General features: G+C 43.6%; 1 protein-coding gene and 2 pseudogenes across 4 annotated transcripts in view; 1 reads left to right on the top strand and 2 right to left on the bottom strand.

Annotated features, from left to right (window-relative positions):
- LOC130303399 (zinc finger protein 615-like) overlaps positions 1–14,722 on the bottom strand; it is a 43,994-nt pseudogene extending 29,272 nt beyond the window's left edge.
- Positions 3,851–3,932, top strand: LOC130342947 (U2 spliceosomal RNA; annotated as a pseudogene).
- A 189-nt stretch (positions 14,723–14,911) lies between the features above and the next one.
- LOC130282857 (zinc finger protein OZF-like) overlaps positions 14,912–18,038 on the bottom strand; it is a 40,159-nt gene continuing 37,032 nt past the window's right edge. For all 4 annotated transcript variants that reach the window (XM_056531860.1, XM_056531769.1, XM_056532028.1 and 1 more), the window contains one exon: positions 14,912–17,274. In XM_056531860.1, coding sequence (XP_056387835.1) covers positions 15,803–17,274 — 1,472 coding nt within the window. In that variant the 3' untranslated portion in view covers positions 14,912–15,802. The remainder of the gene's footprint in view (positions 17,275–18,038) is intronic.

The following is an 18,038-nucleotide window of genomic DNA, read 5'->3' as shown; positions in this document are numbered from 1 at the left end:
GTTTAGAGAGTAATAAGAGAGGTTTCCAAAGGTTTTGATTTCCAACATAATTGAGGGTAAAGATTGGGCAGGGTTAGATATGGATAGTATAACGTCATCTGCATAGAGGAATATTTTGTGTGTGTGTGTGATCTCCTATTGTAATACCTGATATTTGTAGGCCCTGGCGGATGACTTGGGCTAATGGTTCAATTGAAAGAATGTAGATTAGGGGAGATAAAGGGCAGCCTTGGCGGGATCCGCTGGTAATATCGAAGGGATCGGACAGGCAGCCATTAGCCAGAACTCGGCCCGAAGGATGAGAATATGAAGATGAAATCGCTGATAGAATGTTACCTGTGAATCCTATGGATCAGAGTTCCGAGAAGGCGAACGACCAGCGAAGCCTATCGAACGCCTTCTCGGCGTCCAATGCCATCACCAGTGCAGGAATAGAGTGTGATTCAATGTGATGTAGGATATGTAGTAGTTTCCTGGTGTTATCCGAAGTTTGCCTACCCGGGATAAAGCCAGATTGATCTGGGTTAATTAAGGAGGGGAGGAGAGGGGCCAATCTGTTTGCTAAAATTTTTGAGTAGATTTTTAAATCTTGGTTTAGGAGAGATATGGGACGGAAGTTTTGGGGGGAATCCATAGACTTACCAGGTTTAGGGAGGGTGGTGATTAAGGCTTCGAGATTCTCTTTGGGAATGGAACCTGTTCGTGCAACATAATTACAAAAGGCCAGTAAGTGGGGTGATAGAATGTGTGGGTAGGATTTGTAATACAAGGAAATAAAGCCATCAGGCCCGGGGGCCTTGTTGTTTGGCAATGAACTGATTACCCTCCCAGAACTTCAAACTGTAATCTCACTATTAAGAGAGTCCACTTGAGGGGAAGACAGGACCAGCAGGTGGAGAGAGGAAAGATAGTTTTGTATTGTAGATAATGATTGGGGGGAGGGGGGGAAGCCATATCTAAGTTATACAGTTGCGAATAATACGTTTGGAACCCATTAGCAATGTCTTTAGGAGTGAATAATTTTGAACCAGTTGTGGGGTGTATAAGAAAGGGAATGCAGGATTTTTGTTGTCGAGATTTAAGTTTATGGGCCAGCAATTTACCAGACTTATTGTCTTGGGCGTAGTAAACCGCGCCAAGTTTTCTGTGGGCTTTCTCATAATCATGGCGGAGGAGACAGCGTAAATCATTCCTCAGAGAGGCCACTGTCTTAGCCGTGACAGTGGAAGGGGCGAGTGCGTTTTCATTTTCCGCTAATTATAAGAGAGAGAGGATTTCACTTAAACGTTTTTCTCTGATCTTTTTTAATGTGGCACAGTATTTTATGCATAACCCTCTGGCCACAGCCTTATGGCAGTTCCATAGCGTGACTGGATTGGACACAGACGGGGCATTAAGTAAGAAATATTCCGATATGTCTTCCCTGAGGCGTTGAGAAAATTCCTGGTGGGATAGAAGGAAGGGACTGCGTCTCCACATATGTGCCTGAGGGGATGATATGTCATCTCTGATAGACAGCGTGATAGCAGAGTGGTCCGACCATTTAATTACTTCTATGGAAGTATGGTCTGATCTGGAGAGGAGTGTTCTATCCAACAGGAACATATCAAGGCGAGAATAGGAGTTATGGACCCCCGATAAGAACGTGTACTCCCTATGCGTGGGGTGGTGAATCCACCATATGTCGTATAAATCAACATTTTGAAGCCAGGTGTCTAATGTGTTAGAAGCGTGTCGGGTACTAGAAGTGGTATCCAATGAGGGAAGGAAAGCTAGTTAAAGTCCCCACAAATTATTTAAGAACCCGAAGGGGATTTGTGTAGCAAGCGGTGCACCGACTTAATACATTTCATTTGGCCTACATTTGGTGCATACAGAGCTGCGATTGTGAGAGGGAGTTTATTGACAGTACATTGAAGTATTATAAATCTGCCCGCTACATCTGAAATGCAATTGTGCAAAGTGAATGCAACCGTGTTACGGACTGCAATAGAAACACCCCTAGCTTTGGAGGTATGTGTGGAGTGAAAGATGTGGGGAAACGTTGGATGTTTAATTCTATGTGTGTCTTCTGGGAGTAAATGTGTCTCCTGTATGCATAGAATATCACAATGCAAGAATCTAGGAATAGGCGTGACAGCTGCTGATCACGGGGCCGGAGTATTGTGACGTCACGGCTCCGCTCCTGTGTGACGTAATGCTCCGCCCCCTCAATGCAAGCCTATGGGAGGGGCGCCACGCCCCCTCCCATAGGCTTGCATTGAGGGGGCGGAGCATAATGTCACGCGGGGCCGTGACGTCACAATGCTCCGGCCCCGTGATTACCAGTCATCAGACCCGGAGCGAACATGCTCCGGGGGCTGATGGTAACGGGGTGCTGCTTGCAAGATCACAGGGGCCCCCCGTGATCAGCCATCTTATCCCCTATCCTTTTGATAGGGGTTAAGATGTCTTAGCGCCGGAGTAACCCTTTAATAGAGTAAGGAACAGATCATCTGGAAACAGTTAAATAATAAGTGAGAGAAGAAGCCGGCACTGTAGACATACATGCAATGTGTGGATCTGAAACACTGGAATTATGCAGGAGGTGTCGCTGAGGGTCTGAATATAAGTATGGAGGGTGGTGCTCATGTAGAGAGAGCAAAGTCCATGGATATGCAAAATAACAAGTGTAACGGAGCACTCACCCGGACAGCAGGAACTTCAGACCCATGCAATAGTCCACTCTGGACTGATGCGGGGAGGCGGCAGTTGGAAACGGGGGAGTTCAGAGGCCGGCGTCTGAACTCCCCCGATTCCTACTGCCGCCTCCCCGCATCTGTCCGGAGTGGAAAATCGCATGGGTCCGAAGTTTCTGCTGTCTGGGTGAGTGCTCCGTTACACTTATCATCTAGAAACTGACTCGGCTAATGGAAACAACCCTCATATCTCCATTATTATAAAGAAGGGTTACTAGGGGCTCCATAAACAGAGCATAAAGAGCTGGGGGCAACAGGCCCCCTGGAGAGTACCACTGGTAATTCTAATAGGATAAGAGCAATCGGTCCGCAACTTCAGGTAAGCCGTAGGGTTGGACTACAACATGTGCAAGATCTGGACAAAGGGCCCCGAAATAACAAATTCGACTCAATAATGCAAACGTATATTTCCAGGATACACAATCGATCGCCTTCTCCATATCTAGAGTGAGCACCATATGAGGAATCAAAGTGGCGTTCAAGTAATGGGGGACGTTTAGGACCTTTCAGACGTTGTCAGGAGCAGTAATTGGCTATTTGAGTGGGGTCCTTATGGGATTTGGGAAGAATGGTAGTAAGGGCATCAACATATACGGCAGGGAGGGAGGAAGAGGTAAACAGTGAATTATAAACCTCTAGGATTGTTAAGGATGAATTAATCTGTGAGTGACTACCGTTATACTAATTTCCGACATAAGAGAATTCACACCAGGCCAGGTTGGTATGGGTTTCCTCCTCGGTACCCCAGCGAGTTCTGCTTTAATTCATGAAGAAACAGTTGGTTTTAACATTGTGCAAAGTAGGAGGGTAAATTATGACATCACAATTAATATGTTACAGTTTGGTTGGTTCCAATGAAAGGGGAACTCCAGCTCAGTTCAGGAAGATATGGCTTTATTCACATCAACGAGGCAACAGGTACAGGGAGGAAGTAACGCGTTTCGGCCAGGTGCTGGCCTTAGTCGTATGACTAAGGCCAGCACCTGGCCGAAACGCGTCACTTCCTCCCTGTACCTGTTGGTGCCCCCATCACTGATGTAGTGTGCGTTGGAAGCACCAAGGCAAGGCAGAATATTGTGCAACCCCCCGGGCCTGTGAATGTAAGAGAATGGATCGCTTCTCGGCCTTTTGGCTAAGATCAAGTGTAGTATCTGTTCTTATCAGCTTCATACTGGTGGAGAGGCCCCACCGGTATTGGGCTGGTGGGGATGGGTGCTGCATGGAGGAGGCAGGTGTACCGGGGCGTTCCGGGGCTGGTTATGAGGAATCAGCTTGACGGCTGTCCTGATGTGACCGGTTTTCTCCGGGTCTCGCCATGAGGTAGAGGGGTGTAGAGCCGAGGTACTTCTGTGCCTCGGTGAGTGGTGACCCTGAGGTGCCGAAACTCACTGGGTGTTATAACTCACTGAGTGAATGCTCTGCACCATTACTCTTCACCTTTGGCACTCACCCTTTGTATCCCGGCCTTCTGGCTAGGATATGGGTAATTTTTATAGATCCGGACGGATGACCGGGCAGTATATCTGCACTCGTCCACTTATTAATCATTTTTGTGTCACTGTGCCCAATTTGTGTCTTTATTTGTACACAGGATTGTCAGGATGCGGTAGCCCTTCTGGGTGTCCCTCCTGACGGTCTAGGGGAGGTGTGTGTGGCCATTAGGTTCCTCACCTCTCTGCAACCCCTGGGCATCTTGGCTTCAGTCAAGATGCCATCAGTATACGGCTCCATGGCTGATACCTTGGTTGACATCTAGGTTGAAGCCAGGTGCATTTTCGGCCCCTTAGTAGATTCGGCGAAAAGGGGCATTGAACCTGAATCCTTGCAGGTGCCTTTTGGCCCGGAGGTGAAGGGACGGTTTGTTGGGGGCCTCTCTCCTGTTGGAGAAGGGCTTAGCGATAGACCGCATCCTTTGTGCACATTTTTTTAGTGTGACACGTTTGCATTTTTTCTTGCACTTTGGGTGATAGAGAGCACGTGCCTCGGCTCTTTAAAAAAATAAATAAAATATATATATATATATATATATATATATATAGGGGGACATGTATCAAAGATTTTACCCCTGTTTTGTGTGTATTTTTTTGCGCATTTTTTTACGCACGTTTTGGTAGAGCGTGTCCTCCAGATGTGGTGAATCAGGGCACCTTGGAGCTGCATATATAGTACACATGGATTTATTACCTGCGTTCTTTTCCTTTGCACCAAAAATTTTGACGCACGTGCGTCTTTTTCCCCATAAATATAAACATCTATAACTGCACGTAGCGAAATCCTTTCTATTTCTGAAGGAAAGTTCTATAAGGAACCACCAGAATGTTTTTACTCTCAATTCCTCATTTGGTTTATATTGCTTTTTACTCCTTGGTTATTCCAAAGCGCTTTTATAATAATTTGCATATAGAATATTTGTTTCCAGTTCATTATTCATTAGATCACTTGTATATTGTTATTTTATGATACAACAATTTAATACATTTACATAGGAAATATTTGATAACTTATCATAGAACAAGATCCGTCACATTAGAATCGCTTTGTATCCACTTAACACTGTAGATCATTCTCCTTTTATTTTTACAATTTACTGCTTTCCGTTATACTTTTCCCCAGCGCCCGGTAAGATGGCGGCTATCACTGATATCCAACCATCTTACCATGTGACCCCCCCCCCCAGTGATCGCTGCTATCAGTCACATCTGACTAGCTGATAGCAGCGCGGTGTGTGACTCCGGATCACGGGGATTGGGACACACACCGCTCTGCTAAGTGTCCCTTACCCGTCCCCCGGCGTCACTTACCCGGCCATGCAGTGTCCCGAGCGGTCCCGGTGCGAGCGGCGTCCTCCAGGCGGTCCCGGCGGTGAGTTTCCGGCAGCAGGGCGGCATCTTCATTGGCAGCAGTGAGATCGCCGTAAAGCGATCTCACTGCTGCCTCTGGGAGTTTCAAAACTGCAACTCCCAGCATGCCCAGACAGCCTTTGGCTTTCTGGGCATGCTGGGAGTTGTAGTTTTGCAACATCTGGAGGTCCACAGTTTGGAGACCACTGTATAATGGTCTCCAATCTGTGCTCTTCCAGATGTTCCCAAATTACAAATCTCAGCATGCCCACTCTGTCGAGGCATGCTGGGAGTTGTAGTTCTGTAACATCTGGAAGACCACAGATTGGAGACCATTATACAGTGGTCTACAAACTGTGGACCTCCAGCTGTTGCAAAACTACAACTCCCAGCATGCCCAGACTGCCCAAGCATGCTGGGAGTTGTAGTTCGTCAACATCTGACCCTTCAGATATTGCCGAAATACAACTTCCAGCATGTCTGGCCATGCTGGGAATTATAGTTTTGCAACAGCTGGAGGCACAATAGTTGGGAAACATTGTTCGCTTCCTAACTCTTTTTCCCAACCCGTGTGCCTCCAGCTGTGCCTCCAAACTATAACTCCCAGCATGCACTGACAGACCATGCATGCTGGGAATTGAAGTGCAACAGCTGGAGGCACACTGGTTTGGAAACACTAAGTTAAGTAAAAAACTTTCAAGTGTTTTGCAACCAGTGTGCCTACAGCTGTTGCATAACTACAACCCTCAGCATGCAAGGACTGCCAAAGGGCATTCTGGGAGTTGTAGCAGTATGCCTCCAGCTGTTGCATAACTACAAGTTCCAGCATGTCCTGTCACTGCATGCTGAGATTTGAAGTTTTTGCAACAGCTGAAGGCACACTGGTTGTGAAACACTGAGTCTGTTTCCGTGTTTCGCAACCAGTGTGCCTCCAGCTGTTGCAAAACTACAACTCCCAGCATGCACGGACAGCCAAAGGGCATGCTCAGAGTTGTAGTTTTGCAACACCTGGATGTTTCCCCCCCCCCCTCCCCCCAATGTGAATGGACAGGGTACACTCACATGGGCAGAGGTTTACAGGGAGTGCTGCAAGATTGAGATGCAGCAAACTTGCTGTCAACCCCCGCCCGTGTGACTGTACCCTAAAAACACTACACTACACTTAAATAAAATAAGTAAAAAACACTATATATACACATACCCCTACACAGCCCCCCTCCCCTCCCCAATAAATATGAACAACGTCTGGTACGGCACTGTTGCCAAAATGGAGCCTCCAGCTGTTGCAAAACAACAACTCCCAGTATTGCCGGACAGCCACTGACTGTCCAGGCATGTTGGGAGTTTTGCAACAGCTGGAGGCACCCTGTTTGGGAATCACTGGCGTAGAATTCCCCTATGTCCACCCCTATGCAAAACCCTAATTTAGGCCTCAAATGCGCATGGCGCTCTCACTTCGGAGCCCTGTCGTATTTCAAGGCAACAGTTTAGGGTCACATATGGGGTATCGCCGTACTCGGGAGAAATTGCCTTACAGATTTTGGGGGGCTTTTTCTCCTTTCACCCCTTATGAAAAGGAACAGTTGGAGTCTACACCAATATGTTAGTGTATAAAAATAAAATTATTTACACCGACATGCTGGTGTTGCCGCATACTTTACATTTTCACAGGAGGTAAATGGGAAAAAAGACCCCCATTTTTTGGGACACAATTTAGCCGGAGTACGGAGATACCACATATGTGGGCGCAAAGTGCTCTGCGGGCGCACAAGAAGGCCCAGAAGGGAGAGGGCACCATGGACATTTGAGGGGATTTGCACAGGGGGGTCACAGATGTTAAATGAAGAATAAGGACATTGGTAGAATTGATGTTATAATTGGGAGATTAAAACTCTACAGAATGAAGAAAAAACATTCTACAACTAATAACGAGGACACAATTACTGTTTATGTGCAGAAACGCTGCAGACAAAGCTCCTACTAAATAGAGCTGCGGGGTAAATTTATGCTCTGAGGAGAATTCTACATTATACGCAATTCAAGAAAGTAGCTGCGCAAGAATGATAAATGTAACGTAACTGCGCCAAATTTACACAACAGGCAGAGGGGTAAAAAACTTCTATTATACACTGGAAATGATACATGTCCCCCATTGTGTATACATTGCCGCTCACCCGGGGCACATGCTGAATTTTTTAATGGGTTAGAGTCATAAAATAATTACTTCACACCAGGACAACATAAAACCCCTTAAGGACCGGGGGTTTTTTCCAGTTTTTGCATTTTCGTTTTTTCCTCCTCACCTTTTAAAAACCATAACTCTTTCAATTTTGCACCTATAAATCCATATGATGCTTATTTTTTGCGCCACCAATTCTACTTTGTAATGACGTCAGTCATTTTACCCAAAAATCTACGCCGAAACGGGAAAAAAAATCATTGTGCGACAAAATTGAAGAAAAAATGCCATTTTGTAAATTTTGGGGGCTTCCGTTTCTACGCAGTACATATTTCGGTATAAATGCCCCCTTATCTTTATTCTGTAGGTCCAGATGATTATAATGATCCCCGACTTATATAGGTTGGAAAAAATCATAACTACATGCAGGAAAATGTATACGTTTAAAATTGTCATCTTCTGACCCCTATAACTTTTCCGTATATGGGGCGGTATGAGGGCTCATTTTTTGCGACGTGATCTGAAGTTTTTATCGGTACCATTTTTGTATTGATCGGACTTTTTGATCACTTTTAATTCATTTTTTCATTATATAAAAAGTGACCAAAAATACACTATTTTGGACTTTGGAATTTATTTGCACGTACGCCATTGACCGAGCGGTTTAATGAACGATATATTTTCATAAGTCGGACACTTCCGCACGTGGCAATACTATATATGTTAATTTTAATTTACATAGTTGTTTTTTGTTTTTTTTTTTATTGGGAAAAGGGGGGTGATTCAAATTTTAATAGGGAAGGGGTTAAATGATCTTTATTCACTTTTTTTCCCACTTTTTTTTTTTGCAGTGTTATAGGTCCCATAGGAGACTATAACACTGCACACACTGATCTCTTATACTGATCATTGTTATCCCATAGGGACCTATAACACTGCACACACTGATCTCTTATACTGATCATTATTATCCCATAGGAGACTATAACACTGCACACACTGATCTCTTATACTGATCATTGTTATCCCATAGGAGACTATAACACTGCACACACTGATCTCTTATACTGATCATTGTTATCCCATAGGAGACTATAACACTGCACACACTGATCTCTTATACTGATCATTATTATCCCATAGGAGACTATAACACTGCACACACTGATCTCTTATACTGATCATTATTATCCCATAGGGGACTATAACACTGCACACACTGATCTCTTATACTGATCATTGTTATCCCATAGGAGACTATAACACTGCACACACTGATCTCTTATACTGATCATTGTTATCCCATAGGGACCTATAACACTGCACACACTGATCTCTTATACTGATCATTGTTATCCCATAGGGACCTATAACACTGCACACACTGATCTCTTATACTGATCATTATTATCCCATAGGAGACTATAACACTGCACACACTGATCTCTTATACTGACCATTGTTATCCCATAGGAGACTATAACACTGCACACACTGATCTCTTATACTGATCATTGTTATCCCATAGGAGACTATAACACTGCACACACTGATCTTATACTGATCATTGTTATCCCATAGGAGACTATAACACTGCACACACTGATCTCTTATACTGATCATTGTTATCCCATAGGAGACTATAACACTGCACACACTGATCTCTTATACTGATCATTATTATCCCATAGGAGACTATAACACTGCACACACTGATCTCTTATACTGATCATTATTATCCCATAGGGGACTATAACACTGCACACACTGATCTCTTATACTGATCATTGTTATCCCATAGGAGACTATAACACTGCACACACTGATCTCTTATACTGATCATTGTTATCCCATAGGAGACTATAACACTGCACACACTGATCTCTTATACTGATCATTGTTATCCCATAGGAGACTATAACACTGCACACACTGATCTCTTATACTGATCATTGTTATCCCATAGGAGACTATAACACTGCACACACTGATCTCTTATACTGATCATTATTATCCCATAGGAGACTATAACACTGCACACACTGATCTCTTATACTGATCATTGTTATCCCATAGGGACCTATAACACTGCACACACTGATCTCTTATACTGATCATTGTTATCCCATAGGGACCTATAACACTGCACACACTGATCTCTTATACTGATCATTATTATCCCATAGGAGACTATAACACTGCACACACATCTCTTATACTGATCATTATTATCCCATAGGAGACTATAACACTGCACACACTGATCTCTTATACTGATCATTATTATCCCATAGGGGACTATAACACTGCACACACTGATCTCTTATACTGATCATTATTATCCCATAGGGACCTATAACACTGCACACACTGATCTCTTATACTGATCATTATTATCCCATAGGAGACTATAACACTGCACACACATCTCTTATACTGATCATTATTATCCCATAGGAGACTATAACACTGCACACACTGATCTCTTATACTGATCATTATTATCCCATAGGGGACTATAACACTGCACACACTGATCTCTTATACTGATCATTATTATCCCATAGGGACCTATAACACTGCACACACTGATCTCTTATACTGATCATTGTTATCCCATAGGGACCTATAACACTGCACACACTGATCTCTTATACTGATCATTGTTATCCCATAGGGACCTATAACACTGCACACACTGATCTCTTATACTGATCATTATTATCCCATAGGAGACTATAACACTGCACACACATCTCTTATACTAATCATTATTATCCCATAGGAGACTATAACACTGCACACACTGATCTCTTATACTGATCATTATTATCCCATAGGGGACTATAACACTGCACACACTGATCTCTTATACTGATCATTATTATCCCATAGGGACCTATAACACTGCACACACTGATCTCTTATACTGATCATTATTATCCCATAGGGACCTATAACACTGCACACACTGATCTCTTATACTGATCATTGTTATCCCATAGGGACCTATAACACTGCACACACTGATCTCTTATACTGATCATTATTATCCCATAGGAGACTATAACACTGCACACACTGATCTATTACATTGATCAATGGTTTCTCATAAGAAACCAGTAATCAATGATTCTGCCGCTTGAATGCTCATGTCTGGATCTCAGGCACTGAGCAGTCATTCGGCGATCGGAGAGCGAGGAGGCAGGTAGGGACTCTCCAGCTGTCCTGTAAGCTGTTCGGGATGCCGCGATTTCACCGCGACTATCCCGAACAGCTCCCTGAGCTAACCGGCATGCTTTCACTTTAGACGCGGCGTTCAACTTTGAACGCCGCGTCTAAAGGATTAATAGCGCGCGTCACCACGATCAATGCCGCACACTATTAGCCACGGGTCCCGGCCGTTGTTATGACGCCGTGGCCCAGCGTTATAGATCGGGAGCGGACACATGACGTTCCAGTACGTCATGTGTCCTTAAGGGGTTAATGATGATAAACCATTTTAAATTGACACGTTTAGTAACTAACAGTAAATATGGCATATACTGGATTAAATGCATAGAATGTCATCTCTCTTATGTAGGATGCACCCAAAGGAAAACTGAGAAACATATCCAGGAAGACTTGCGCCATTTTCAGCGCGTTTATGGTGGTTGTACAGATTTAGTTAGTTTTTCATGGTATTGAGAGAGTTCAGAAACCACATAGAGGAGACTCATGCAGAACCTCTTGGATCATTAAAGGGGTACTCTGGCACTAAGACATCTTATACTGTATCCAAAGGATGGGGGATAAGATGTCTGATAGCGGGGACCCCCGTGATCTTGCACACAGCACCCCGTTACAATCAGTCCCCGCAGCATGTTCGCTCTGGGTCTGATTACTGGCGATCACGAGGCCAGAGCATAGTGACATCACGGCTCCGCCCCCTCAATGCAAGCCTATGGGAGGGGGCGTGACAATCACACGGCTTCCATTGAGGGGGCGGAGCGTGAAGTCACACTGGGGGAGGAGCCGTGACATCACAATGCTCCGCCCCCCCCGTGATCGCCAGTAATCAGACCCGGAGCGAACATGCTACTGGGACTAATAGTAACAAAGGAAAAGGTAGTGGCACCGGTACCTTAAACCTCCTGAAACCACGAGATGGAAATGGCGTCACGCAGATCTGGAAACCCAACGCTGGCAGCGGAGGTGCTAGGACAGTGAAAACAACAATCGCCGAATAGTAATAAACAAAGGACAAAAGGTGCCCTGCACTCACCGCAATAATCCAGGTACTCCTGCTCCCATCTCGGGTCACGGCTCGGACACGGAGGACTCGGACAGTGGGGCGCTCAGCGCCCCACTGTCCGAGTCCTCCGTGTCCGAGCCGTGACCCGAGATGGGAGCAGGAGTACCTGGATTATAGCGGTGAGTGCAGGGCACCTTTTGTCCTTTGTTTATTACTATGCTGCTGGGACTGATTATAACGGGGTGCGGCATGCAAGATCACGTACACCAGTGGTGGGACCCCCGCGATCAGGCATCTTATCTCCTATCCTTTGGATAGGGGATAAGATGTCTTAGCGCCGGAGTACTCCTTTAATCCTATTGGATTTTCATCCCTAAAGGGGTACTCCACTACTAGTCATCTTATCCCCTATCCAAAGCATAGGGGATAAGATGTCTGATTGCGGGGGTCCCCGGCGTTCGTGACGTCACACCACACCCACCCCATTCATGTCTATGGGATGTTCTCCCCTGCCGGCTAGCAGAACTGTGTTCAGTTAAAGCAGAGGGAGGAAGAGGGTAAGATGGCGCAGGGCCTCAGGTCCCGGCCTTAAATACTCCGCCACAACACTGCACACTCAGCAGGAAAAAAAGATCTTGGGGTGCACAGAGTAGTCCCCCACAATCGGGGCCACATAATATGGAGAATCGAAGGGGTTACACACCAATTTCATTGGCAGAGCTCTAAAGATGCGTCCGTTCTCCTCGGCGGATAGCCACGCCCCCCCAGGATTTTAGTCAGGATTTTGTACCCAAAAACAGAAGCGGAACTTACACCACGACAAATTATAATGAAAAGATTTGCAAGTTTTTCTGTGTTTTGAATCAAATCGTGGTTTTGCCTAAAAATACTGATCGGGGGAGGGGGGGGGGGGGACTGATCAGTGTTGGCAGCTGAATGGATTTTCTACAGTTTTTAGTTGTTTATTTTAATATATTTTCACCTAATTTATCAAAAAGGTGCATATAGTATGATAAATGAATAAATTAGGCGAATGTCCACACGTGTCATGCAAAAATGTTGTTGAAAACCCTTTCTATATCCAGCCCAATGATGGTGTAGATTAGCGCCTAAATGCAAAAAAGGCGCAAAAATGTAATTCACGACCACTGCAAAAAAGTAACCGGGAAAATCTCCACTACAGATGAGTTTACTGAAAACGTCTCCACCAAAAGGAACGATGAGGAGGCGCAACCACTGAACTGCGCCAAAATGTGCGTCCAACATACACAACAAAACCAGTGCACATCCAATGATAAATCCCCCCTGTGTGTGACCCCGGCCTAAGGGTTAATGGTGACAACACAGAAGTGTCCTGATCCTGATAGGACAGAAGTGACACATGAGATACAATCAGTAATATTTCTAATGGAAATGAGGCCGAGGTAATACATAGTAATCACCAATCATTATCATCCATAGAAATCATCCAATCATACTGTAGTGTAGAGCTACAAGTCACTACTAAATGATACACAATAGCATTACATATTACTTCTCATTACCGTTATTTACCTACAAAGGTCACATGACCCCAGGTGCTGATGACCAAGAGATGATGTTGGCTTTAGCTTCTGCTTAGGTTTCATTATGAAGTTTATTCAAGGGTTAATTCTCACAACACAACATAGAAACATCACATTTTACTGTTACCTGAGATCTCAGATTTCCATTCTCCATATTATATATTTATCATTTATTATTTCATATATCAGTCTCCAGTGTGACTTCTCTCATGTCATGTGATTTATTTGTTAAACATTTACCACATTCTGAACATGAATACAGCTTCTCTTATTTCATCTATCAGTCTCCAGTGTGACTTCTCTCATGTCTACAAAGTTTTGATTTATTTGTAAAACATTTACCACATTCTGAACATGAATACGGTTTCTCTCCTGTGTGATTTCTCTCATGTATAACCAGCTCTGATTTACTTTTAAAACATTTACCACATTCTGAACATGAATACGGTTTCTCTCCTGTGTGATTTCTCTCATGTATAAAAAGCTCTGATTTACTAATAAAACATTTCACACATTCTGAACATGAATACGGTTTCTCTCCTGTGTGATTTCTCTCATGTATAAAAAGCTCTGATTTACTAATAAAACATTTCACACATTCTGAACATGAATACGGTTTCTCTCCTGTGTGATTTCTCTCATGTATAAAAAGCTCTGATTTACTAATAAAACATTTACTACATTCTGAACATGAATACGGCTTCTCTCCTGTGTGAATTTTCTCATGTACAACTAGCGCTGATTTACTTTTAAAACATTCACTACATTCTGAACATAAATATGGCTTCTCTCCTGTGTGATTTCTCTGATGTATAACAAGATGATTTACTTATAAAACATTTCCCACATTCTGAACATGAATATGGCTTCACTCCTGTGTGAATTTTCTTATGCTTAACAAGATTTGATTTACTTATAAAACATTTCCCACATTCTGAACATAAATATGGCTTCTATCCTGTGTGAATTCTCTCCTGTACAACTAGAACTGATTTTTGTGTAAAACAAACATCACATTTTACTGTTAGGCTTAGCTTCACACCACGATTTGACCTTCCGATGCACAGATATGATTTCGGATGCTCAAATCGCCTGAAATCGTATCTGTGCAGGGACAGGTACTGACCGATACGGAGCTCATAATTAACTACCGTATTTTTCGTCATATAAGACGCACCTAATTTTATAGGATAAAAATCTAGAAAATAAAGATTCTGAACCAAATACAATGTAAAGTATAGGACAGTGATCTTCAACCTGCGGACCTCCAGATGTTGCAAAACTACAACTCCCAGCATGCCCGGACAGCCAACGGCTGTCCGGGCATGCTGGGAGTTGTAGTTTTGCAACATCTGGAGGTCCACAGGTTGAAGACCACTGGTATAGGAGGTAGTACTCATGTGTCCCCGCCGCTCCGGAACGTCTCTGCTGCCCGGTATCCTCGCTCTCCGTCGCCACCATGACATCGCTACGCACGCCGCTCCTATTGGATGACGGGACGGCAACGTGCGCGACGACGTGATGACGACGAAGGAGAGCGCCGGCCATGCAGGGGATCCCGGCACGGAGCAGACACCGAGGAGGCAGGTAAGGTCCCTCCCGGTGTCCTGTAAGCTGTTCGCGATTTCACCGCGGCGGTCCCGAACAGCCCGACTGAGCAGACGGGGTAGTGTCACTTTCCTTTCAGACGCGGCGGTCAGCTTTGATCGCCGCGTCTGAAGGGTTAATACAGAGCATCACCGCAATCGGTGATGTCCTGTATTAGCCGCGGGTTCCGGCCAGTAGGAGGTACCTCACACTCTTGAAAAAGCCAGTTCCTACTGGCGAAACGTTGAGTCAGAGGATAATAGATTTTAGCTCAATCCCCGTTTCTGAATGTGGATGAACCACGGGGACGCGTGATGCTAAGTCTGTAGACGGCATCAGAGCAGAATACTGCAAACACATCTCCGCGGTCATTACATCCATGCATAGGATGCTATAGAACTGAAATATAACAAATAAGGGATTGTAATTTTAATCACACACTGCCACCTGGTGGCAATTGAGCACCCTTAATTATTAGTTGTAAAAAGAATAAAAGTTACGTTTTAGACCGGAGGGTCTTTATTCAGGGTTTCCCTGAGGGAGACTCACATCCCCAAGGTTGTCTATATTGCTCTAGTAGCCTATAGATCCTCCAGGGGGTATCATGTCAAAAATATGACTCCATATTATTATATTTTTATAATTTATTATTTCATCTATCAGTCGCCAGCGTGACTCCTCTCGTGTCTAGAAAGGTGTGATTTATATATAAAAGATTTCTCACATTCTAAACATGAATATGGCTTCTCTCCTGTGTGAATTCTCTCGTGTGAAATAAGATTTGATTTATGGGAAAAACGTTTTCCACATTCTGAACAGGAATATGGCTTCTCTCCGGTGTGAATTCTCTCATGTGTTACAAGCCCCAATTTACTTTTAAAACATTTCTCACATTCTGAACATGAATATGGCTTCTCTCTTGTGTGAGCTTTCTCATGTTGAGTTAGATATGATCTCTGTATAAAACATTTTCCACATTCTGAACATGAATAGGGCTTCTCTCCAGTGTGAGTTCTCTCATGTATTGAAAGATTTGATCTATTTATAAAACATTTGCCACATTCTGGACATGAATACGGCTTTTCTCCTGTGTGACTTCTCTTATGCAGAACAAGTTGTGAATTCCTTGCAAAACATTTTCCACATTCTGAACAAGAATATGGCTTCTCTCCCGTGTGAATTCTCTCATGTTCAATAAGAGATGATTTACAACTAAAACCTTTTCCACATTCTGAACATGAATATGGCTTCTCTCCTGTGTGAATTTTCTTATGTTCCATAAGAGCAGATTTAACAATAAAACAACTCCCACATTCTGAACAGGAGTATGGCTTCTCTCCTGTGTGAATTCTCTCATGTTCTGTAAGAGATGATTTACGACTAAAACATTTCCCACATTCTGAGCATGCATATGGCTTCTCTCCTGTGTGAATTCTCTCATGGTTTGTAAGAGATGATTTAAAATTAAAACATTTCCCACATTCTGAACATGAATATGGCTTCTCTCCTGTGTGAATTTTCTTATGTACCATAAGAGCAGATTTAAAATTAAAACATTTTCCACATTCTGAACAAGAATATGGCTTCTCGCCAGTGTGAATTCTCTCATGTTCCATAAGAGATGATTTACGACTAAAACATTTCCCACATTCTGAACATGAATATGGCTTCTCTCCTGTGTGAATTCTCTCATGTTTCATAAGAGATGATTTATGACTAAAACATTTTCCACATTCTGAACATGAATATGGCTTCTCTCCTGTGTGAATTATCTCATGGCTAACAAGATGTGATTGACATTTACAGCATTTACCACATTCTGAACACACATATAGAGTTTTTCTCGTGTGACTTTTTCTGTGGTTAACAAGAGTTGATCTTCTTGTAAACTCTTTCCCACATTCCTCACAATATAAACCTTTCCCATGTTCCTGCTCTGTCCTTGTGGTAACAATGTGTGGTTGGTCAGGAGAAGGTTCCTCATGATCAGGTGGATTATTACAGGATAGATCTGGATGGACATTAGGGGTAAGGAGGTCTTCTCCTGAGGAGCGCTCCATCATATCTTCATCTTCTCCTTTATCATTCAGGGATAACATGAAGTTTCCCTCAGAATTCTTACTGGGATTTTCTGTTGGAGCAAAAAATATATTTTTTAGACTTATTTCAAATTATTTAATGTCATTTTCAATTAAAAATATTTTATTTTTTGTAACAGATACACTTATAACAGTTAAACTGAGTTTTCTCCGATCACAGTTCATCACATCTGAGCCCCAAATCCTGATGCTGCCCCTAGTGTTCTACCTGAAGCATGACAAGACCCATAGATGACCTTGGAGAGGATCTCTATATAGTCACCTCCCTCCGGTCCTGACTATACATAACACAGGGGATCACTGGGGCCTGAAGGGTTAATGTCATGTAGATCTAAGGTGGAGCCTCCCCTGAAGACACCTCTGAATTCCCTCTGTAATCCATTACTACATACCTGGGACAACACCTCCTGGAATTACTACATACCTGGGACAACACCTCCTGGAATTACTACATACCTGGGACAACACCTCCTGGAATTACTACATACCCGGGACAACACCTCCTGGAATTATTACATACCTGGGACAACACCTCCTGGAATTATTAAATACCTGGGACAACACCTCCTGGCATTATTACATACCTGGGACAACACCTCCTGCCATTATTACCTCTCAGGGACAACACCTCCTGGCATTATTATTTTTTTTAAATCAGATATTTTTATTAAGATTTTAAATTTTTTTAAAACAAAAACAGTACACCAACAGTAAACCCCCCCCCCCTCCACCCACCCACCTTACAAACAAACCGTCCGTCTCTCCCCACCGCAGCATCAATAATACACACTAGTAG

Source organism: Hyla sarda, chromosome 1 (genome assembly GCF_029499605.1).
Source record: "Hyla sarda isolate aHylSar1 chromosome 1, aHylSar1.hap1, whole genome shotgun sequence".
Taxonomy (NCBI): domain Eukaryota; kingdom Metazoa; phylum Chordata; class Amphibia; order Anura; family Hylidae; genus Hyla; species Hyla sarda.
Note: the sequence above shows the minus strand (reverse complement) of the source record. Positions and strands in the feature narration are given on the sequence as shown.